Source organism: Oncorhynchus clarkii, chromosome 29 (genome assembly GCF_045791955.1).
Source record: "Oncorhynchus clarkii lewisi isolate Uvic-CL-2024 chromosome 29, UVic_Ocla_1.0, whole genome shotgun sequence".
NCBI classification, from domain to species: Eukaryota; Metazoa; Chordata; class Actinopteri; order Salmoniformes; family Salmonidae; genus Oncorhynchus; species Oncorhynchus clarkii.
Genome location: NC_092175.1, coordinates 47,655,249 through 47,679,172, shown reverse-complemented (window position 1 = coordinate 47,679,172; position 23,924 = coordinate 47,655,249). Strand labels below are relative to the sequence as shown.

The 23,924-nt window shown below is 45.0% G+C and overlaps 1 protein-coding gene across 1 annotated transcript; it reads right to left on the bottom strand.

The window, feature by feature from the left end:
• Positions 1 to 16,082: 16,082 nt before the first annotated feature.
• On the bottom strand, positions 16,083 to 22,761 carry LOC139388415 (complement component 1, q subcomponent, C chain). The gene is made up of 5 exons (XM_071135060.1): positions 22,627 to 22,761; positions 22,113 to 22,298; positions 21,737 to 22,031; positions 17,791 to 17,923; positions 16,083 to 17,251 (listed from the first exon to the last, which is right to left on the bottom strand). Exons 2-5 carry the CDS (start codon positions 22,276 to 22,278, stop codon positions 17,117 to 17,119), a joined length of 729 nt encoding a protein of 242 aa, XP_070991161.1. The 5' UTR covers positions 22,279 to 22,298; positions 22,627 to 22,761; the 3' UTR covers positions 16,083 to 17,116.
• Positions 22,762 to 23,924: the final 1,163 nt, after the last annotated feature.

Here is a 23,924-nt window from a genome sequence, read left to right as displayed (position 1 = left end):
TAGCCTATTGGTCATACAGCTGTAATGTCATACCCCTGAACACATAGCCTATTGGTCATACAGCTGTAATGTCATACCCCTGAACACATAGCCTATTGGTCATACAGCTGTAATGTCATACCCCTGAACACATAGCCTATTGGTCATACAGCTGTAATGTCATACCCCTGAACACATAGCCTATTGGTCATACAGCTGTAATGTCATACCCCTGAACACATAGCCTATTGGTCATACAGCTGTAATGTCATACCCCTGAGCACATAGCCTATTAGCTATACAGATGTAATGTCATACCCCTGAACACATAGCCTATTGGTCATACAGCTGCAATGTCATACCCCTGAACACATAGCCTATTAGCTATACAGTTGTAATGTCATACCCCTGAGCACATAGCCTATTGGTTATACAGCTGTAATGTCATACCCCTGAGCACATAGCCTATTAGCTATACAGATGTAATGTCATACCCCTGAACACATAGCCTATTAGCTATACAGCTGTAATGTCATACCCCTGAACACATAGCCTATTAGCTATACAGCTGCAATATTATCAATGTCATACCCCAAAAAGAGGGGAAAATATGAGACAAGATTCACACTGACACAGGACTGTGTCAGTAGGACTGTTGAAGAATTGCATAAAATCATCAACTCTTTACATACAGTACCAGTCAAAAATTTGGACACACCTATATTTTTTACTATTTTCTACATTGTTGAATAATAGTGAAGACGTCACACCTATGAAATAACACATATGGAATCATGTAGTAACCAAAAAAGTGTTAAACCAATCAAAATATATTTTATACTTTAGATTCTTCAAAGTAGCCACCCTTTGCCTTGATGACAGCTTTGCACACTTTTGGCATTCTCTCCACAAGCTTCATGAGGAATGCTTCCCACATATGCTGAGCACTTGTTGGCTGCTTTTCCTTCACTCTGCAGTCCAACTCATCCCAAACCATCTCAATTGGGTTGAGGTTGTGTGATTGTGGAGGTTAGGTCATCTGTTTCAGCACTCCATCATCAGCAATTAGACCATGAAGGCCTGATTCATGCATTCTCCTCTGAAAAGTTGATGTTGAGATGTGTCTGTTACTTTAACTCTGCAAAGCATTTATTTGGGCTGCAATCTGAGGTGCAGTTAACTCTACTGAACTTATCCTCTGCAGCAGAGGTAACTCTGGGTCTTCCATTCCTGTGGCGGTCCTCATGAGAGCCAGTTTCATCATAGCGCTTGATGGTTTTCGCGACTGCACTTGAAGAAACTTTCAAAGTTCTTCAAATGTTTCGTATTGACTGACCTTCATGTCTTAAATTAATGATGGACTGTAATTTTTCTTTGCTTATTTAAGCTGTTCTTTGTATAATATGGACTTGGTCATTTACCAAATAGGGATATCTTCTGTAAACAACCCCTACCATGTCACAACACAACTGATTGGCTCAAACACATTAAGAAAGAAAGAAATTCCACAAATTATCTTTTAAGAAGGCACACCTGTTAATTGAAATGCATTCCAGGTGACTACCTCATGATGCTGGTTGAGAGAATGCCAAGAGTGTGAAAAGTTGCCATCAAGGCAAAGGGTGGCTACTTTGAAGAATCTCAAATATAAAAAAGATTTTGATTTGTTTATCATTTTTTTGGTTACTACATGATTCCATATGTGTCATTTTATAGTTTTGATGTCTTCACTATTATTCTACAATGTAGAAAATAGTAAAAAAATAAATAAATAAAATAAACTTGAATGAGTAGGTGTTCTAAAACTTTAGACTGGTACTGTAGTACATATATCTTTTCTCTACTTACATAGCATTCACATTTGTATTTTTAGGCATTACTAATCAAGCTCCGCACAAACAGACATCAATGGATGATCGTATTATCAAATTCACATGAATTCTTAGAATACACCCAGACATCGTCATTTCCGGTCACAACTTGTAGACTACGTGCTGCTGTGCGGTATGTTGCTGACGTTTCTTTGCTGCCTGCCAACTTTACGATTTGTACTTTTTTAATTACCGTTTTATTTTTATTTACTTTTTCCTCGCTCTACTTTGTTTATTGACCTTTTTCACCTTGGACACTTTATCTGGACGTGGTTCTACAGGACCTCCACCAGCCAACCAGTAGTAACATTAACATGATGCTTTATCTGGACATGGTTCTACAGGACCTCCACCAGCCAACCAGTAGTAACATTAACATGATGCTTTATCTGGACATGGTTTGTCAGGACCTCCACCAGCCGAAGATAAGTAGTAACATTAACATGATGCCTTATCTGGACGTGGTTCTACAGGACCTCCACCAGCTGAAGCTAAGTAGTAACATTAACATGATGCTTTATCTGGACATGGTTCGTCAGGACCTCCACCAGCTGAAGCTAAGTAGTAACATTAACATGATGCTTTATCTGGACATGGTTCGTCAGGACCTCCACCAGCTGAAGCTAAGTAGTAACATTAACATGATGCTTTATCTGGACATGGTTCTACAGGACCTCCACCAGCTGAAGCTAAGTAGTAACATTAACATGATGCTTTATCTGGACATGGTTCTACAGGACCTCCACCAGCTGAAGCTAAGTAGTAACATTAACATGATGCTTTATCTGGACGTGGTTCGTCAGGACCTCCACCAGCTGAAGCTAAGTAGTAACATTAACATGATGCTTTATCTGGACATGGTTTGTCAGGACCTCCACCAGCTGAAGCTAAGTAGTAACATTAACATGATGCTTAATCTGGACATGGTTCGTCAGGACCTCCACCAGCTGAAGCTAAGTAGTAACATTAACATGATGCTTTATCTGGACATGGTTCGTCAGGACCTCCACCAGCTGAAGCTAAGTAGTAACATTAACATGATGCTTTATCTGGACATGGTTCGTCAGGACCTCCACCAGCTGAAGCTAAGTAGTAACATTAACATGATGCTTTATCTGGACGTGGTTCGACAGGACCTCCACCAGCCAACCAGTAGTAACATTAACATGATGCTTTATCTGGACGTGGTTCTACAGGACCTCCACCAGCTGAAGCTAAGTAGTAACATTAACATGATGCTTTATCTGGACATGGTTCGTCAGGACCTCCACCAGCTGAAGCTAAGTGGTAACATTAACATGATGCTTTATCTGGACATGGTTCTACAGGACCTCCACCAGCTGAAGCTAAGTAGTAACATTAACATGATGCTTTATCTGGACATGGTTCTACAGGACCTCCACCAGCTGAAGCTAAGTAGTAACATTAACATGATGCTTTATCTGGACGTGGTTCGTCAGGACCTCCACCAGCTGAAGCTAAGTAGTAACATTAACATGATGCTTAATCTGGACATGGTTCGTCAGGACCTCCACCAGCTGAAGCTAAGTAGTAACATTAACATGATGCTTTATCTGGACATGGTTCGTCAGGACCTCCACCAGCTGAAGCTAAGTGGTAACATTAACATGATGCTTTATCTGGACATGGTTCTACAGGACCTCCACCAGCTGAAGCTAAGTAGTAACATTAACATGATGCTTTATCTGGACATGGTTCTACAGGACCTCCACCAGCTGAAGCTAAGTAGTAACATTAACATGATGCTTTATCTGGACGTGGTTCGTCAGGACCTCCACCAGCTGAAGCTAAGTAGTAACATTAACATGATGCTTAATCTGGACATGGTTCGTCAGGACCTCCACCAGCTGAAGCTAAGTAGTAACATTAACATGATGCTTTATCTGGACATGGTTCGTCAGGACCTCCACCAGCTGAAGCTAAGTAGTAACATTAACATGATGCTTTATCTGGACATGGTTCGTCAGGACCTCCACCAGCTGAAGCTAAGTAGTAACATTAACATGATGCTTTATCTGGACGTGGTTCTACAGGACCTCCACCAGCTGAAGCTAAGTAGTAACATTAACATGATGCTTTATCTGGACGTGGTTCGACAGGACCTCCACCAGCCAACCAGTAGTAACATTAACATGATGCTTTATCTGGACGTGGTTCTACAGGACCTCCACCAGCTGAAGCTAAGTAGTAACATTAACATGATGCTTTATCTGGACATGGTTCGTCAGGACCTCCACCAGCTGAAGCTAAGTAGTAACATTAACATGATGCTTTATCTGGACATGGTTCTACAGGACCTCCACCAGCTGAAGCTAAGTAGTAACATTAACATGATGCTTTATCTGGACGTGGTTCGACAGGACCTCCACCAGCCAACCAGTAGTAACATTAACATGATGCTTTATCTGGACGTGGTTCTACAGGACCTCCACCAGCTGAAGCTAAGTAGTAACATTAACATGATGCTTTATCTGGACGTGGTTCTACAGGACCTCCACCAGCTGAAGCTAAGTAGTAACATTAACATGATGCTTTATCTGGACATGGTTCTACAGGACCTCCACCAGCCGAAGCTAAGTAGTAACATTAACATGATGCTTTATCTGGACATGGTTCTACAGGACCTCCACCAGCCGAAGCTAAGTAGTAACATTAACATTATGCTTTATCTGGACATGGTTCTACAGGACCTCCACCAGCTGAAGCTAAGTAGTAACATTAACATGATGCTTTATCTGGACGTGGTTCGTCAGGACCTCCACCAGCCGAAGCTAAGTAGTAACATTAACATGATGCTTTATCTGGACATGGTTTGTCAGGACCTCCACCAGCTGAAGCTAAGTAGTAACATTAACATGATGCTTTATCTGGACATGGTTTGTCAGGACCTCCACCAGCTGAAGCTAAGTAGTAACATTAACATGATGCTTTATCTGGACATGGTTTGTCAGGACCTCCACCAGCTGAAGCTAAGTAGTACATTGTGCCTTCTAATTGCAGTCGCCGTACTCATAATATACAGGAGAACGATCTCCTTATTTCGAGGATAGCAATGCTGCAAGCCCAGCTTCAGACGCAATCTTTAGGCAAGGGTAATTTAAGTGTAGGAAAGATGAAACAGCGTCTATGCCCGCCAATAAGTACAGATAGTAGTATAAATCCCCTCGCACGATCCCCGCAGCCGGCCAACTTTCTCATGGCTTCTGGAAGGAAATGCTGTAGGAATGCTTAACCAGTGTCGCTCATTCAGCCGACTGAAACATTCAACCGATTCTCCCCGTTAAGCATGAAACACTAGTGACCATATCCCCTGCGGTTGTCATAAGAGTCAGAGTCCAAGTCTTCTCTGGTCTCCACTCCTCCTGTTATGGGGCCTCCCACAATTAGCTTTGACAAATTGAACACCCTAGTCATTGGTGACTCCATTACCCGCAGTATTAGACTTAAAACAAATCATCCAGCGATCATACACTGTTTACCAGGGGGCAGGGCTACCGACGTAAAGGCTAATCTGAAGATGGTGCTGGCTAAGGCTAAAACTGGCGAGTGTAGAGAGTATAGGGATATTGTTATCCACGTCGGCACCAACAATGTTAGGATGAAACAGTCAGAGGTCACCAAGCGCAACATAGCTTCAGCGTGTAAATCAGCTAGAAAGATGTGTCGGCATTGAGTAATTGTCTCTGGCCCCCTCCCAGTTAGGGGGAGTGATGAGCTCTATAGCAGAGTCTCTGGCCCCCTCCCAGTTAGGGGGAGTGATGAGCTCTACAGCAGAAGCTCTGGCCCCCTCCCAGTTAGGGGGGGTGATGAGCTCTATAGCAGAGTCTCTGGCCTCCTCCCAGTTAGGGGGAGTGATGAGCTCTACAGCAGAGTCTCACAACTCAATCACTGGTTGAAAACGGTTTTCTTCCCCTCCCAAAAGATAGAATTTGTAGATAATTGGCCCTCTTTCTGGGACTCACCCACAAACAATACCAAGCCTGGCCTGTTGAGGAGTGACAGACTCCATCCTAGCTGGACTCCATCCTATCTTATCTACCAACATAGACAGGTCTCTAACTCATCTAGCTCCACAATGAAATAGGGTGCAGGCCAGGCAGCAGGCTGTTAGTGGAGTCTGCCACTAGCACAGTCAGTGTAGTCAGCTCAGCTTTCCCGATTGAGACTGTGTCTGTGCCTCGATCTAGGTTGGGACATAAAACTAAACATGGCGGTGTTCACCTTAGCAATCTCACTGGAATAAAGACCTCCTCCATTCCTGTCATTATTGAAAGAGATTGTGATATCTCACATCTCAAAGTAGGGTTACTTAATGTTAGATCCCTCACTTCCAAGGCAGTTATAGTTAATGAACTAATCACTGATCATAATCTTGATGTGATTGGCCTGACTGAAACATGGTTTAAGCCTGATGAATTTACTGTGTTAAATGAGGCCTCTCCTCCTGGTTACACTAGTGACCATATCCCCCGCGGTTGTCATAAGAACTGGACCAAGGCACAGCGTACGTAGAGTTCCACATCTTTATTACTAAGTGAAACTTCAGCATAACCAAAACAATAAACGAACAACGAAACGTGACTACGTGGTGCACATGCACAAACACAAAACAATATCCCACAAACACAGGTGGGAAAAATAGCTACTTAAATATGATCCCCCAATTAGAGACAACAATTACCAGCTGCCTCTAATTGGGAATCATACAAAACACCAACATAGAAAATATAAACTAGAACACAACATATAAATTATAAACTAGAATACCCCCTAGTCACGCCCTGACCTACAGCACCATAGAGAAACAAGGGCTCTCTATGGTCAGGGCGTGACACCAACTCACTAAAAGTGGCAGTAATAAAGCCTCTCTTGAAAAAGCCAAACTTTGACCCAGAAAATATTTTTAAAACTTTCAGCCTATATCAAATCTCCCATTCCTCTCAACATTTAACAAAAAGCTGTTAGAGCAACTCACTGCTTTCCTGAAGACAAACAATGTACACAAAATGTATACAGCTTTTTCAAAAACATTTTAAAGGCTTCCAGGGAGGGACATTTTGGGGATTCACAGTTTCATCGAAATGTACAGCTGTGTATCGTCTGTATAGCAGTGAAAGTTAACATTATGTTTCCAAATGACATCACCAAGAGGTAAAATATATAGTGAAAACAATAGTGGTCCTAAAACGGAACCTTGAGGAACACCGAAATGTACAGCTGTGTATCGTCTGTATAGCAGTGAAAGTTAACATTATGTTTCCAAATGACATCACCAAGAGGTAAAATATATAGTGAAAACAATAGTGGTCCTAAAACGGAACCTTGAGGAACACCGAAATGTACAGTTGTGTATCGTCTGTATAGCAGTGAATGTTAACTTTCAAATATTTTTGAAAAAGCTGTTACACAGCAACTCACTGCCTTCCTGAAGGCAAATAATCAATACGAAATGCTCCAATCTGGTTTTAGACCATCATAGTACAAGAGGCCGCATTTGTAAAGGTGGTACATTTACTTTTAATGGTGTCAGACCAAGGCTCTACGTCTGCACTTTTGCGCCAAGAACTTTTGACACCATCGATCATCACATTGGAGAGATTGGAAACCCATATTAGTCTATGAGGACAAGTCCTTGCTTGGTTTGGATCTTATCTGTCGGAAACACATCAGTTCATTTCTGTTTGTCCTCTGACAAATCAATAGTGCGTTTCAATATTCCTCAAGGCTCCGATATTCCTCAAGGCTCCGTTTTAGGACCATTATTGTTTTCACTATATATTCTACCACTTGGTGATGTCAACTTTCACTGCTGTGCAGACGACACACATTTCAATGAAACATGGTGAATCCCCAAAATTGCCTACCCTGGAAGCCTCTGTTTCAGACATGAGGAAGTGGATTGCGGCAAATGTTTTACTTTTAAACTCGGACAAAACAGAGATGCTAGTTTCTAGGTCTCTAGAAAAAAAGAGATCTTCTGTTGGATCTGACAATTAATCTTGATGGTTGTACAGTCGTCTCAAATAAAACTGTGAAGGACCTCGGCGTTACTCTGGACCCTGATCTCTCTTTTGATGAACACATCAAGACTGTTTCAAGGACAGCTTTTTTCCGTCTTTGTGACATTGCAAAAATCAGAAACTTTCTGGCCAAAAAATTATGCAGAAAAATGAATCCATGCTTTTGTCACTGCTAGGTTAGACTACTGCAATGCTCTACTTTCCGGCTACCTGGATAAAGCACTAAATAAACATCAGTTAGTGCTAAAAACGGCTGCCAGAACCTTGACTAGAACCAAAATCATTTTATCACATTACTCCAGTGCTAGCCTCCCTACACTGGCTTCCTGTTAAGGCATGGGCTGAGCTAACCTACAACCTACAACCTACTAACCTACAAATCATTACATGGGCTTGCTCTTACCTATCTTTCCGATTTGGTCCTGCCGTACATACCTACAAGTACGCTACGGTCACAAGACGCAGGCCTCCTAATTGTCCCAAGAATTTCTAAGCAAACAGCTGGAGACAGGGCTTTCTTCTATAGAGCTCCATTTTATGGAATGGTCTGCCTATCCATTTTAGAGATGCAGACTCGGTTTCGACCTTTAAGTCTTTATTAAAGACTCATCTCTTCAGTAGGTCCTATGATTGAGTGTAGTCTGACCCAGGGGTGTGAAGGTGAACGAAAAGGCACTGGAGCGACGAACCGCCCTTGCTGTCTCTGCCTGGCCGGTTCCCCTCTCTCCACTGGGATTCTCTGCCTCTAACCCTATTACAGGGGCTGAGTCACTGGCTTACTTGTGCTCTTCCATGCCGTCCCTAGGAGGGGTGCGTCACTAAAAATGGGTTGAGTCACTGATGTGATCTTTCTGTCTTGGTTGGCGACCCTCTCGGGTTCGTGAAGTGGGGGAGGTCTTCGTGGGCTATACTTGACCTTGTCTCAGGTTAGTAGGTTGGTGGTTGAAGATATCCCTCTAGTGCTGTGGGGGCTGTGCCTTGGCAAAGTGGGTGTGGATATATTCTGCCTGTTTGGCCCTGTCCGGGGTTATCGTTGGATGGGGTCACAGTGTCTCCCGACCCCTCCTGTCCCAGCCTCCAGTATTTATGCTGCAATAATTTATGTGTCGGGGGGCTAGGGTCAATCTGTTATATCTGGAGTATTTCTCATGTCTTATCCGGTGTCCTGTGTGAATTTATGTATGCTCCCTCTAATTCTCTTTCTCTTTCTCTCTCTCTCTTTCTTTCTCTTTCTCTCTCTCTTCTCTCGGAGGACCTGAGCCCTAGGACCATGCCTCAGGACTACCTGGCCTGATGACTTCTTGCTGTCCCTAGTCTACCTGGTCATGCTGCTGCTCCAGTTTCAACTGTTTTGCCTGCAGCTATGGAACCCTGATCGGTTCACCAGACGTGCTACCTTGTCCCGGACCTTCTGTTTTGGGCTCTCTCTCTCTACTGAACCTGCCGTCTCTAACTCTGAATGATCGGCTTTGAAAAGCCAACTAACATTTACTCCTGAGGTGCTGACCTGTTGCACCCTCTACAACCACTGTAGAGGGCTTTTCAAAGTAGAGGATTATTATTGTTTGACCCTGTTGGTCATCTATGAACATTTGAACATCTTTGCCATGTTCTGTTATAATCTCCACCCGGCACAGCCAGAAGAGGACTGGCCACCCTCAGAGCCTGGTTCCTCTCTAGGTTTCTTCCTAAGATCTGGCCTTTCTAGGGAGTTTTTCCTAACCCCCGTGCTTCTACATCTGCAATGCTTTCTGTTTGGGGTTTAAGCTGGGTTTCTGTACAGCACTTTGTGACATCGGCAGATGTAAGAAGGGCTTTATAAATAAATTTGATTGATTACCAGAATACTAAAGCTACATGAACTGTCAAGTCTAGACAGGGCCTTAGCTGAAAAGCTGTCATACTGAATACCAGGCCACAAACAGAACCCTCTGGTGACAACTGACATGCAAACAGAACCCAACAGAACCCTCTGGTGACAACTGACATGAAAACAGAACCCAACAGAACCATCTGGTGACAACTGACACACATACAGAACCCAACAGAACCCTCTGGTGACAACTGACACAAAAACAGAACCCAATAGAACCCTCTGGTGACAACTGACACACATTGGTCATGCTACTATTACTACTAGCGCTGTACTCAGATTATTGCATGGTGTGTTTTTTCCGGAAAGTTTAAAAAAAATCTGACACAGCGGTTGCATTAAGGAGAAGTGGATCTAAAATTCCATGCATAACAGTTGTATATTTTAGCAATGTTTATTATGAGTATTTCTGTAAATTGATGTGACTCTCTGCAAAATCACCAGATGTTTTTGAACTACTGAACGTAGCGCGCCAATGTAAACTATGATTTTTGGATATAAATATGAACTTTATCGAACAAAACATACATGTATTTTGTAACATGAAGTCCTATGAGTGTCATCTGATGAAGATCATCAAAGGTTAGTGATTCATTGTATCTCTATTTCTGCTTTTTGTGACTCCTCTCTTGGCTGGAAAATTGGCTGTGTTTTTCTGTGACTTGGCTCTGACCGAACATAATCGTTTGGTGTGTCGTAAAGCCTTTTTGAAATCGGACACTGTGGCTGGATTTACAACAAGTTTATCATTAAAATGGTGTAAAAAACTTGCATGTTTGAGGAATTTTAATTATAGGATTTCTGTTGTTTTGAATTTGGTGCCCTGCAATTTCACTGGCTGTTGGCGAGGTGGGACGCTACCGTCCCACATATCCCAGGAAAGTTAAGCGAATTAACCCTCTCAAGGCTGCCGGCCCAGACTGCATCCTTAGCCGCGTCCTCAGAGCGCAGACCAACAAGCTGGAGTGTTTACAGACATATTCAATCTCTCCCTATCCCAGTCTGCCGTCCCCACATGCTTCAAGACCACTGTTCCTGTACCTAAGAAAGCAAAGGTAACGGAACTAAATGACTCTGGCCCCGTAGCACTCACATCTGTCATCATCAAGTGCTTTGAGAGACTAGTCAAGGATCATATCACCTTCACCTTACCTGACACCCTAGACCCACTTCAATTTGCTTACCGCCCCAACAGATTCACAGACGATTCAGTCGCCACACTGCAATATCCCATTTAGACAAGAGGAATACCTATGTAAGAATGCTGTTCATTGAAAACTCAGCATTCAACACCATAGTACCCTCCAAGCTCATCATTAAGCGTGAGGCCCTTGGTCTGAACCCCGCTCTGTGCAACTGGGTCCTGACGGACCGCCCCCAGGTGGTGAAGGTAGGAAACAACACCTCCACTTTGCTGATCCTCAACACTGGGGCCCCACAAGGGTGCGCACTCAGCCCCCTCCTGTACTCTCTGTTAACCCATGACTGCGTGGCTACTCACGCCTCCAACTCAATCATCAAGTTTGCAGATGACAGTAGTAGGCCTGATTACCAGCACTCAGTGTGTGGTGCCAGGAAATAGCCTTTCACCCAATGTCTACAAAATAATGGAGCTGATCGTGGACTTCAAGAAACAGCAGAGGGAGTACCCCCCTATCCACATCGACGAGACCACAGTGGAGAAGGTGGAAAGCTTCAAGTTCCTTGGCGTACACACCACTGACAAACAGAAATTGTCCACCCACAGACAGTGTGGTGAAGAAGGCACAAAAGTGCCGCTTCAACCTCAGGAGGCTGAAGAAATTTGACTTGGCTCCTAAAACCCTCACAAAATTTTACAGATGTACAATTGAGAGCATCCTGTTGGGCTGTATCACCACCTTGTACGGCAACTGCACTTCCTGATAACGGGGTGAACAGGCAGTGGCTCTCAGAGGGTGGTGCGGTCTGCACAATGCATCACCGGGGGCAAACTACCTGCCCTCCAGGACACCTACACCACCCGATGTCACAAGAAGGCCAAAAAGATAATCAAGGACAACAACTACTCGAGCCACTGCCTGTTCACCCCGCTATCATCCAGAAGGCGAGGTCAGTACAGGTGCATCAAAGCTGGGACTGAGAGACTGAAAAACAGCTTTTATCTCAAGGCCATCAGACTGTTAAATAGCCATCACTAGCACATTAGAGGCTGCTACCTATAGGCTATAAATCACTGGCCACTTTAATAATGGAATACTAGTCACTTTAATGATGTTTACATATTTTGCATTACTCATCTCATTTGTATACACTGCATTCTATCCTATTCTACTGTATCCTAGTCTAGGCCACTCTGACATTGCTCATCCAAATATGTATATATTCTTAATTCCATTCCTTTACTTTGGATTTGTGTGTATTGTGAACGTTGTTGTGAAATGATTATATATTACTTGTTAGATATTACTATACTGTTGGAGCTATAAACACAAGCTTTTAGCTAGGTATCACTGCAATGTTGGAGCTAGAAACACAAGCTTTTAGCTAGGTATTATTATTATGCTGGAGCTAGGAACACAAACATTTAGCTAGGTGTTACTGCACTGTTGGAGTTAGGAACACAAGCATTTAGCTAGGTATTACTGCACTGTTGGAGTTAGGAACACAAGCATTTAGCTGGGTGTTACTGCACTGTTGGAGTTAGGAACACAAGCATTTAGCTAGGTGTTACTATACTGTTGGAGTTAGGAACACAAGCATTTAGCTAGGTATTACTGCACTGTTGGAGTTAGGAACACAAGCATTTAGCTGGGTGTTACTGCACTGTTGGAGCTAGGAACACAAGCATTTAGCTAGGTATTACTGCACTGTTGGAGTTAGGAACAAGCATTTAGCTAGGTGTTACTGCACTGTTGGAGCTAGGAACACAAGCATTTAGCTAGGTGTTACTATACTGTTGGAGTTAGGAACACAAGCATTTAGCTAGGTGTTACTGCACTGTTGGAGTTAGGAACACAAGCATTTAGCTAGGTGTTACTGCACTGTTGGAGTTAGGAACACAGGCATTTAGCTAGGTGTTACTGCACTGTTGGAGTTAGGAACACAAGCATTTAGCTAGGTGTTACTGCACTGTTGGAGTTAGGAACACAAGCATTTAGCTAGGTGTTACTGCACTGTTGGAGTTAGGAACACAAGCATTTAGCTAGGTGTTACTGCACTGTTGGAGTTAGGAACACAAGCATTTAGCTAGGTGTTAATGCACTGTTGGAGTTAGGAACACAAGCATTTAGCTAGGTGTTACTATACTGTTGGAGTTAGGAACACAGGCATTTAGCTAGGTATTACTGCACTGTTGGAGTTAGGAACACAAGCATTTAGCTATGTGTTACTATACTGTTGGAGTTAGGAACACAGGCATTTAGCTAGGTATTACTGCACTGTTGGAGTTAGGAACACAAGCATTTAGCTAGGTGTTACTATACTGTTGGAGTTAGGAACACAAACACTTAGCTAGGTGTTACTGCACTGTTGGAGTTAGGAACACAAACATTTAGCTAGGTGTTACTATACTGTTGGAGTTAGGAACACAGGCATTTAGCTAGGTATTACTGCACTGTTGGAGTTAGGAACACAAACATTTAGCTAGGTGTTACTATACTGTTGGAGTTAGGAACACAGGCATTTAGCTAGGTATTACTGCACTGTTGGAGTTAGGAACACAAGCATTTAGCTAGGTGTTACTATACTGTTGGAGTTAGGAACACAAACACTTAGCTAGGTGTTACTATACTGTTGGAGTTAGGAACACAAACACTTAGCTAGGTGTTACTATACTGTTGGAGTTAGGAACACAAGCATTTAGCTAGGTGTTACTATACTGTTGGAGTTAGGAACACAGGCATTTAGCTAGGTGTTACTGCACTGTTGGAGTTAGGAACACAAGCATTTAGCTAGGTATTACTGCACTGTTGGAGTTAGGAACACAAGCATTTAGCTGGATGTTACTGCACTGTTGGAGCTAGGAACACAAGCATTTAGCTAGGTGTTACTATACTGTTGGAGTTAGGAACACAAGCATTTAGCTAGGTATTACTGCACTGTTGGAGTTAGGAACACAAGCATTTAGCTGGGTGTTACTGCACTGTTGGAGCTAGGAACACAAGCATTTAGCTAGGTATTACTGCACTGTTGGAGTTAGGAACAAGCATTTAGCTAGGTGTTACTGCACTGTTGGAGCTAGGAACACAAGCATTTAGCTAGGTGTTACTATACTGTTGGAGTTAGGAACACAAGCATTTAGCTAGGTGTTACTGCACTGTTGGAGTTAGGAACACAAGCATTTAGCTAGGTGTTACTGCACTGTTGGAGTTAGGAACACAGGCATTTAGCTAGGTGTTACTGCACTGTTGGAGTTAGGAACACAAGCATTTAGCTAGGTGTTACTGCACTGTTGGAGTTAGGAACACAAGCATTTAGCTAGGTGTTACTGCACTGTTGGAGTTAGGAACACAAGCATTTAGCTAGGTGTTACTGCACTGTTGGAGTTAGGAACACAAGCATTTAGCTAGGTGTTAATGCACTGTTGGAGTTAGGAACACAAGCATTTAGCTAGGTGTTACTATACTGTTGGAGTTAGGAACACAGGCATTTAGCTAGGTATTACTGCACTGTTGGAGTTAGGAACACAAGCATTTAGCTAGGTGTTACTATACTGTTGGAGTTAGGAACACAGGCATTTAGCTAGGTATTACTGCACTGTTGGAGTTAGGAACACAAGCATTTAGCTAGGTGTTACTATACTGTTGGAGTTAGGAACACAAACACTTAGCTAGGTGTTACTGCACTGTTGGAGTTAGGAACACAAACATTTAGCTAGGTGTTACTATACTGTTGGAGTTAGGAACACAGGCATTTAGCTAGGTATTACTGCACTGTTGGAGTTAGGAACACAAACATTTAGCTAGGTGTTACTATACTGTTGGAGTTAGGAACACAGGCATTTAGCTAGGTATTACTGCACTGTTGGAGTTAGGAACACAAGCATTTAGCTAGGTGTTACTATACTGTTGGAGTTAGGAACACAAACACTTAGCTAGGTGTTACTGCACTGTTGGAGTTAGGAACACAAACACTTAGCTAGGTGTTACTATACTGTTGGAGTTAGGAACACAAACACTTAGCTAGGTGTTACTATACTGTTGGAGTTAGGAACACAAACACTTAGCTAGGTGTTACTATACTGTTGGAGTTAGGAACACAAGCATTTAGCTAGGTGTTACTATACTGTTGGAGTTAGGAACACAGGCATTTAGCTAGGTGTTACTGCACTGTTGGAGTTAGGAACACAAACACTTAGCTAGGTGTTACTGCACTGTTGGAGTTAGGAACACAAGCATTTAGCTAGGTGTTACTATACTGTTGGAGCTGGAAACACAAACATTTTGCTCCACCCTCAATAACATCTGCTAAACACGTGTATGTGACAAATACAATTTGATTAGATTTTTTTGCACCTCTCACAAACACACTGTCAGCAGTCGAACAGCTTCTCTAGTTTTGCTCAATTCTAAAGTAGTGCACTATATAAGGAGTAGGGGCCATGGGCTCTGTTCTAAAGTAGTGCACTATATAGGGAATAGGGGCCATAGGTCTGTGGTTTAAAGTAGTGCACTATATAGGGAATAGGGGCCATGGGCTCTGTTCTAACGTAGTGCACTATATAAGGAATAGGGGCCATGGGCTCTGTTCTAAAGTAGTGCCTTATATAGGGAGTAGGGGCCATGGGCTCTGTTCTAAAGTAGTGCACTATATAGGGAGTAGGGGCCATAGGTCTGTGGTTTAAAGTAGTGCACTATATTGGGAATAGGGGCCATAGGTCTGTGGTTTAAAGTAATGCACTATATTGGGAATAAGAGCCATAGGTCTGTGGTTTAAAGTAGTGCACTATATAGGGAATAGGGGCCGTTGGTCTCTGGTCCAAAGTAGTGCACTATATAGGGAATAGTGTTTCATAGGGCTCTGGTCTAAAGTAGTGCACTATATAGGGAATAGGGTTCCGTTTGAAACACAGCATCGTGGATTGCAGGGTTGGGACAATTCTATTTAAATTCCAGTCAATTCAGGAAGTACACTGAAATCACAATACCAATTCTGTTGAATGGTTTAAAATGAGGAAACTTTCTGAATTTACTGGAATTTAAATGTATTTGATCTAACCCTGGTGAAGATCACAACGGTAAACATGGAGATTGTTCCTGTTCAGCATAAAAACACAGTTGACCTTGATTCATTTAATCAAAATGCCGTTAAAGCAATGGATAATAACAACACCAAAACTCATGAGTTAAAACGCCTTTATTGTTCAAAACAGAATAATAGAAGTACATTATTAAGTAATTCATTAATTGATTGATTGATTGATTGGATGGATGGATGGAGGGATAGAGAGAGATATATATATAGTGAGGGTAGAGCAGGAAGCCAGAGAAGAGACTGTTCCCTTCAGGTTAGTGAGAGTAGAGCAGGAAGCCAGAGAAGAGACTGTTCCCTTCAGGTTCGTGAGGGTAATCGCAGGAAGCCAGAGGAGTGACTGTTCCCTTCAGGTTAGTGAGGGTAGAGCAGGAAGCCAGAGGAGTGACTGTTCCCTTCAGGTTAGTGCGGGTAGAGCAGGAAGCCAGAGAAGAGACGGTTCCCTTCAGGTTAGTGAGGGTAGAGCAGGAAGCCAGAGAAGAGACTGTTCCCTTCAGGTTAGTGAGGGTAATCGCAGGAAGCCAGAGGAGTGACTGTTCCCTTCAGGTTAGTGAGGGTAGAGCAGGAAGCCAGAGGAGTGACTGTTCCCTTCAGGTTAGTGCGGGTAGAGCAGGAAGCCCGAGAAGAGACTGTTCCCTTCAGGTTTGTGAGTGTAGACAGGAAGCCAGAGAAGAGACTGTTCCCTTCAGGTTAGTGAGGGTAGAGCAGGAAGCCAGAGGAGTGACTGTTCCCTTCAGGTTAGTGAGGGTAGAGCAGGAACCCAGAGAAGAGACTGTTCCCTTCAGGTTAGTGAGGGTAGAGCAGGAAGCCAGAGAAGAGACTGTTCCCTTCAGGTTAGTGAGAGTAGAGCAGGAAGCCAGAGAAGAGACTGTTCCCTTCAGGTTAGTGAGGGTAGAGCAGGAAGCCAGAGAAGAGACTGTTCCCTTCAGGTTTGTGAGTGTAGACAGGAAGCCAGAGAAGAGACTGTTCCCTTCAGGTTAGTGAGAGTAGAGCAGGAAGCCAGAGAAGAGACTGTTCCCTTCAGGTTAGTGAGAGTAGAGCAGGAAGCCAGAGAAGAGACTGTTCCCTTCAGATTAGTGAGAGTAGAGCAGGAAGCCAGAGAAGAGACTGTTCCCTTCAGGTTAGTGAGAGTGGAGCAGGAAGCCAGAGAAGAGACTGTTCCCTTCAGGTTTTCCCGTCATGCCGTTGTAATCGTTGGTCTCTAACCACACCTCCTGATCCTTCTTCAAGTACGTAGCCAGACCCCCCGAACTCACCTGGAGAGGGGAGGAGAGGGGGAGGAGAGGGGGAGGAGAGGAGCGGGAGAGGGGAGAAGAAAAGAGGAGGAGAGGAAGAGGGAGGGAGAGGAGAGGGAAGGGAAGGGTTAACATTGTGTTTGTGCATGTGTGCGTGTGTGTTCTTGCGTGTGTGTTCTTGCTTGTGTGTTCTGCGTGTGTGTTTGTGCGTGTGTGTGTGTTTGTACGTGTGTGCGTTTGTGCTTGTGTGGGGTGTGTGTGTGTGTGTGTGTGTGTGTGTGTGTGTGTGTGTGTGTGTGTGTGTGTGTGTGTGTGTGTGTGTGATTTTGTGCGTGTGTTTGTCCATGTGTGTTTTTGTGTGTGTGTGTGTTTGTACATGTGTGTGTGTATCTGTGTGTGTGTGTGTGTGTGTGTGTGTGTGTGTGTGTGTGTGTGTGTGTGTGTGTGTGTGTGTGTGTGTGTGTGTGTGTGTGTGTGTGTGTGTGTGTGTGTGTGTGTGTGTGTGTGTGTGTGTGTGTGTGTGTGTGTGTGTGTGTGTGTGTGTGTGTGTGTGTGTGTACCTGTCTCTTCGTGCCCCCGTACGTCAGGTCACAGAAGGAGGCCAGACTGGTTCCATCCAGTTTGAACACCAGACACAGTCTCTCCTCAGACGACGCGTGGTACACAAAGTAGTACGTCCCCGGCACGCGGCACCTACAGCCAGAGAGAGGATGGGTGGATGGATAGACGAACGGACTGACAAGCTGCCTGACTGACTGACTGACTGACTAGCTGGCTGACTGACTGACTAGCTGGCTGACTGACTGACTAGCTGGCTGACTGACTGACTGACTGACTAGCTGGCTGACTGACTGACTGACTGACTGACTAGCTGGCTGACTGACTGACTAGCTGGCTGACTGACTGACTGACTGACTGACTGACTGACTGACTAGCTGACTGACTGACTGACTAGCTGGCTGACTGACTGACTAGCTGGCTGACTGACTGACAGACTGACTGACTGACTAGCTGGCTGACTGACTGACTGACTGACTGACTGACTGACTGACTAGCTGGCTGACTGACTGAGTAGCTGGCTGACTGACTGACTGACTGACTAGCTGGCTGACTGACTGACTAGCTGGCTGACTAGCTGGCTGACTGACTGACTGACTGACTAGCTGACTGACTGACTTACTAGCTGGCTGACTAGCTGGCTGACTGACTGACTGACTGACTAGCTGGCTGACTGACTGACTGACTGACTAGCTGGCTGACTAGCTGGCTGACTGACTGACTGACTGACTAGCTGGCTGACTCACTGACTGACTAGCTGGCTGACTAGCTTGCTGACTGACTGACTGACTGACTAGCTGGCTGACTGACTGACTGACTGACTGACTAGCTGACTGACTGACTTACTAGCTGGCTGACTAGCTGACTGACTGACTGACTGACTGACTTACTAGCTGGCTGACTAGCTGACTGACTAGCTGGCTGACTGACTGACTGACTAGCTGGCTGACTAGCTGGCTGACTAGCTGGCTGACTGACTGACTGACTGACTAGCTGGCTGACTAGCTGGCTGACTGACTGACTGACTGACTAGCTGGCTGACTAGCTGGCTGACTGACTGACTGACTGACTAGCTGGCTGACTAGCTGGCTGACTGACTGACTGACTGACTAGCTGGCTGACTAGCTGGCTGACTGACTGACTGACTGACTAGCTGGCTGACTAGCTGGCTGACTGACTGGCTGACTAGCTGGCTGACTGACTGACTGACTGACTAGCTGGCTGACTGACTAGCTGGCTGACTGACTGACTGACTAGCTGGCTGACTAGCTGGCTGACTAGCTGGCTGACTGACTGACTTACTAGCTGGCTGACTGACTTACTAGCTGGCTGACTAGCTGGCTGACTGACTGACTGACTGACTAGCTGACTGACTGACTTACTAGCTGGCTGACTAGCTGGCTGACTGACTGACTGACTGACTAGCTGACTGACTGACTTACTAGCTGGCTGACTAGCTGGCTGACTGACTGGCTGACTAGCTGGCTGACTGACTGACTGGCTGACTGACTGACTGACTAGCTGGCTGACTGACTGACTGACTAGCTGGCTGACTGACTGACTTACTAGCTGGCTGACTGACTGACTGACTGACTGACTGACTAGCTGGCTGACTGACTGACTTACTAGCTGGCTGACTAGCTGGCTGACTGACTGACTGACTGACTAGCTGACTGACTGACTTACTAGCTGGCTGACTGACTGCAGGTTCCTTCGTGACAGTGCAATAACAAAAATAAATAATTACATTTAAAAATTTGAACAAAAAGTAAATGGCTCAGTAGAATAGAATAAACATTTTAGCATCAGTATAATACAGAAAGGCATAATTTATAGTATAATATTTACACTATTGGGGAGGAGGTGGAAGCCCCGTTTTTAAAATGTGCAGTATTTAGTATATCATAATACCAGTCTGGTAGCATCAGTTGTGATGTGTGTGTAGCATCCCCCAGAGCCTGGTTCCTCTCTAGGTTCCTGCCTTTCTAGGGAGTTTTTCCTAGCCACCGTGCTTCTACACCTGCATTACTTGCTGTTTGGGGTTTTAGGCTGGGTTTCTGTACAGCACTTTGAGATATCAGCTGATGTAAGAAGGGCTTTATGAATACATGTGATTTGGTGTGTGTGTGTGTGTGTGTGTGTGTGTGTGTGTGTGTGTGTGTGTGTGTGTGTGGGTGGGGATGAGTGGATATCTGTGTGGGTGGGGATGAGTGGATATCTGCGTGTGGGTGGGGATGAGTGGATATCTGTATGTGTGGGGATGAGTGGATATCTGTGTGGGTGGGGGGTGTGTGATGATGCTGGGTGCCTTCCTCAGGCACCATTTCAAGTAGTTGTCCTGGATGTGTGGGAGCATGGTCTTCACCACCCACTGGAGGGCCTTGCAATTGTGGATGGAGCAATTCCCGTACCAGGCTGTGATGCAACTGGTCAGGATGCTCTCGATGGTGCAGCAGTAGTATTTGGAGAGGACCTGGGGCGGCATGCATAATATCTTCACCGCCTTAAGAACTAGAGACGCTGTTTTGCCCCCTCTTGACCAGAGTGGTCGTGTTGTTGGTCCATGACAAGTCCTTGGTAATGTGGACGCCAATGTTGACGCCAAGGAACTTCAAACTGCTGACTCTCTCTACTGCAGTCCTGTTGATGTGGAACGGAGCATGTTCCCTCCTCACTAGTGTGTCCAGTGTGCCTGGCATGCTGGCCTTGATGTGGGCTATGACCAGCCTCTCGAAGCACTTCATGATGACCAGGTCAGCGTGACAGGGAGTGTCTCCTTGAAGCGTGATGGGGCATGTCTCCTTGAAGCAAGTGGGGACTACAGATTGGGACAGGGACAGGTTGAAGATGTCCGAGAAGACGCCAGCCAGCTGGTCATCACACATTCTGAGGATGCGGTCAGAGATGTCATCTGAGCCGGCAGCTTTGTGAGTATTCACTCTTTTGAGAGTTTTCCTCACGACAGTCACAGAGAGGGAAAGCACCTGGTCGTCTGGAGCAGCGAGAGTCTTCCTGGATGGCTCGGTATTGTCTGCCTCGAAGCGGGAATAGAATGTGTTAAACTCGTCTGGGAGGGAGGCTTCGGTGGGCACCACACAGCTGGATTCATCTTTGCAGTCAAAGTCTTCAGTCCTTGCCACGTGTCGCAAGTCTGAGTTGTCGAACATCAATTCAAGTTTGAGTCTATTGTCTTTTTGCAGCACTAATGGATTTGCGGAGCTCGTACCTGCTTGCCTTACACGTCGCGTGCCACCGGGGTTCATTCTGCTGACATTAAATGCTGCGGTACGGGCTCTCAGCATTGAAAGGACAGTCAGACGAGGCGTATACACTACATGATTTTGGCCCTGATTTGAACTTTCCTAGACACATTTTTAAGATCAGAGACAAAATCCCAATGTTGTTGCCTACTCGGCCATGCAGACAGCACAGAGCAGGTCAGAGATGCTGAGGGCTACAATCCCCTTTTTGAGCAGTCCCACACGGCCCAAAATGTTCAAATCTGCAATGCTCTTGTAGTGTGATATATGTAACGACACGTTTTGAGAACAGTGAGCAGCGATAGCCAATGAGAGCTCAGAAAAGAAGCCAGTGAGATGATGCCGTTGTTTCCCCCAGAATGTGGAGACGTGTGTACTAGAAGAGCACTATGGGTATTTGCTTTGGCCAGTGTGTCGAATGGTTACAACTCTGATATTCACAGGCAATGATATTCAATTCAAAATGTATTGGCTAGATATTTCAACTTTGTGTGGCAAGCGTGAATGTCTGACTCGTCACAGCTCGTTCTAGCTACGTTAAGAGCTTGGTATCGAGAATCCTCAGAACCAAGAGAAGACTTATGTGCGCACCACTACGTACGTTGGCAAGACAGAACTACAGGAGAGGCGGTCATTGTGAGAGGTTTAGCAATGTTAGGATTTAGAAAGTTGTGTAGCTCGGCATTACCTGAAGCGTCCAGTCTCTGTGTTGTAGTCCTTGTTAACATCAGTGATAACAGAGGTAAATCTGATGGGGCTGGCCTTCTCTGGAGGGCTGGCGGTGCCTCTGGCCACGCTGAAGGCAGAATGGAAGAGAGACCCTGCTGAGCCCGACTCCCCTGGCTCTCCCTGGGGTCCCTCTGACCCTGGGGATCCCTTATCTCCTCTCACACCACTACGACCTAGCTTCCCAACCGCTCCCTTCACACCCGGCTCCCCCTTCTGGCCCCCCTCTGGTATCTGGCCTGGTCCAGATACAACACCTGGACAGAAGAGGGAACGTTTTGAGATGTGATCATGTACCCTGGAATGTACCAGGTGGGTGGGTGGGTGGGTGGGTGTACCTGGCACTCCCTTCTCCCCCGTCTCTCCATCTCGTCCGTCCCTTCCTGGTAACCCTGGGAAACCATGCAGTCCAGGCGTCCCCGCCGATGTACACGTCTCCATGGTAACCAGGTCAGGCAGAGCCAATGAGAGCATAGCTCCCATAGCAATGCAAAAACAGACCATAGCAACCACTGAATAGAGACCTGGAAAATAGAGGAGAGAGGAAAGCGTGGAGAGTTGAGAAGAGACGGGACAGGAGAAAAGTAGAGTAGAAGAGAGGAGAGGAGAGGAGAGGAGAGGAGAGGAGAGGAGAGGAGAGATAAAACGATCAACACCAGCTGAAATTTGTTTTTAATTATGTCTACAACACAAAAACCTGTGTATATCCAAAGACAGAAAGTCATACTGATTTAACAACTTTATCAACAAGTTCAGTTCAACTGTTGTGACACAAACTACAGCAGCAGAGGACAGAAGTGAATATATTATAACAGGTTATATCCGGTTATATCTCAGATAAAACAGACTTACCTGCAGTAGAGAAGATGCACAATACTGTACAATACTGTATGCTGTGTGATTGTAGTATGAGGAGACAGACAGAGAGAGAGCGAGAGAGAGAGTCACAGAGAGAGAGAGAGAGAGAGAGAGAGAGAGAGAGAGAGAGAGAGAGAGAGAGAGAGACAGAGAAACAGAGAGAGAGAGAGAGGGAAAGGAGGTGTTATGTCCTCAGGGAACTGGAACCAAAGCGGAACCTTTGGTCACATCTGCATCCTCAGCAGGTTTCACATCTCCAGGGCCATGGTCACGCGTGTGTATTTGTCTGTGTGTGTGTGTGTACTGTATGTGTGTGTGTGTGTGTGTGTGTGTGTGAAAAATAAAACTCTATCCATTAGGTTTTCAGAAGACTGAGGCAGGTCTTCCTCTAACTTTGCTCCTTTCTAGATCCTGACAAACACCCTAGTCCCTGGCAGTGACAGTCATACCCATAACATGATGCTGATGATCAATAAATATATGGAAGGAGCAACGTGTGTCTGTGGTCTCTCACCAAGGTTTTTTAGATCAACTGTAACATTGTATTATAGCTTCCATCAATGTAATGCACCATTTCCAATCCCCCATATATGCTGTTTTGTAAATATATATTCCTTTATTATATTACCCTAACCCAACACCCCTCCCCTAATTGCAGTAAACTAATGGACAACAACACTTAGGCTTCTACTTCCAGTTAATACCGACTATATACATTTTACGGACCCACTATATTTTACATTAGTTATCTTGTTGTTTTTAGTCCCATCCTTCAGCTCCCCTTAACCCCTCCCATCTATCTCTAAACACCATCCAGTCCCATCCTTCAGCTCCATTCAACCCCTCCCATCTATCTCTAAACACCATCCAGTCCCATTCTTCAGCTCCATTCAACCCCTCCCATCTATCTCTTAACACCATCCAGTTCCATCCTTCAGCTCCACTCAACCCCTCCCATCTATCTCTTAACACCATCTAGTCCCATCCTTCAGCTCCCCTCAACCCCTCCCATCTATCTCTGACCACCATCCAGTCCCATCCTTCAGCTCCATTCAACCCCTCCCATCTATCTCTAAACACCATCCAGTCCCATTCTTCAGCTCCATTCAACCCCTCCCATCTATCTCTGAACACCATCCAGTCCCATTCTTCAGCTCCCCTCAACCCCTCCCATCTATCTCTAAACACCATCCAGTTGCATCCTTCAGCTCCCCTCAACCCCTCCCATCTATCTCCTAACACCATCCAGTCCCATTCTTCAGCTCCCCTCAACCCCTCCCATCTATCTCTTA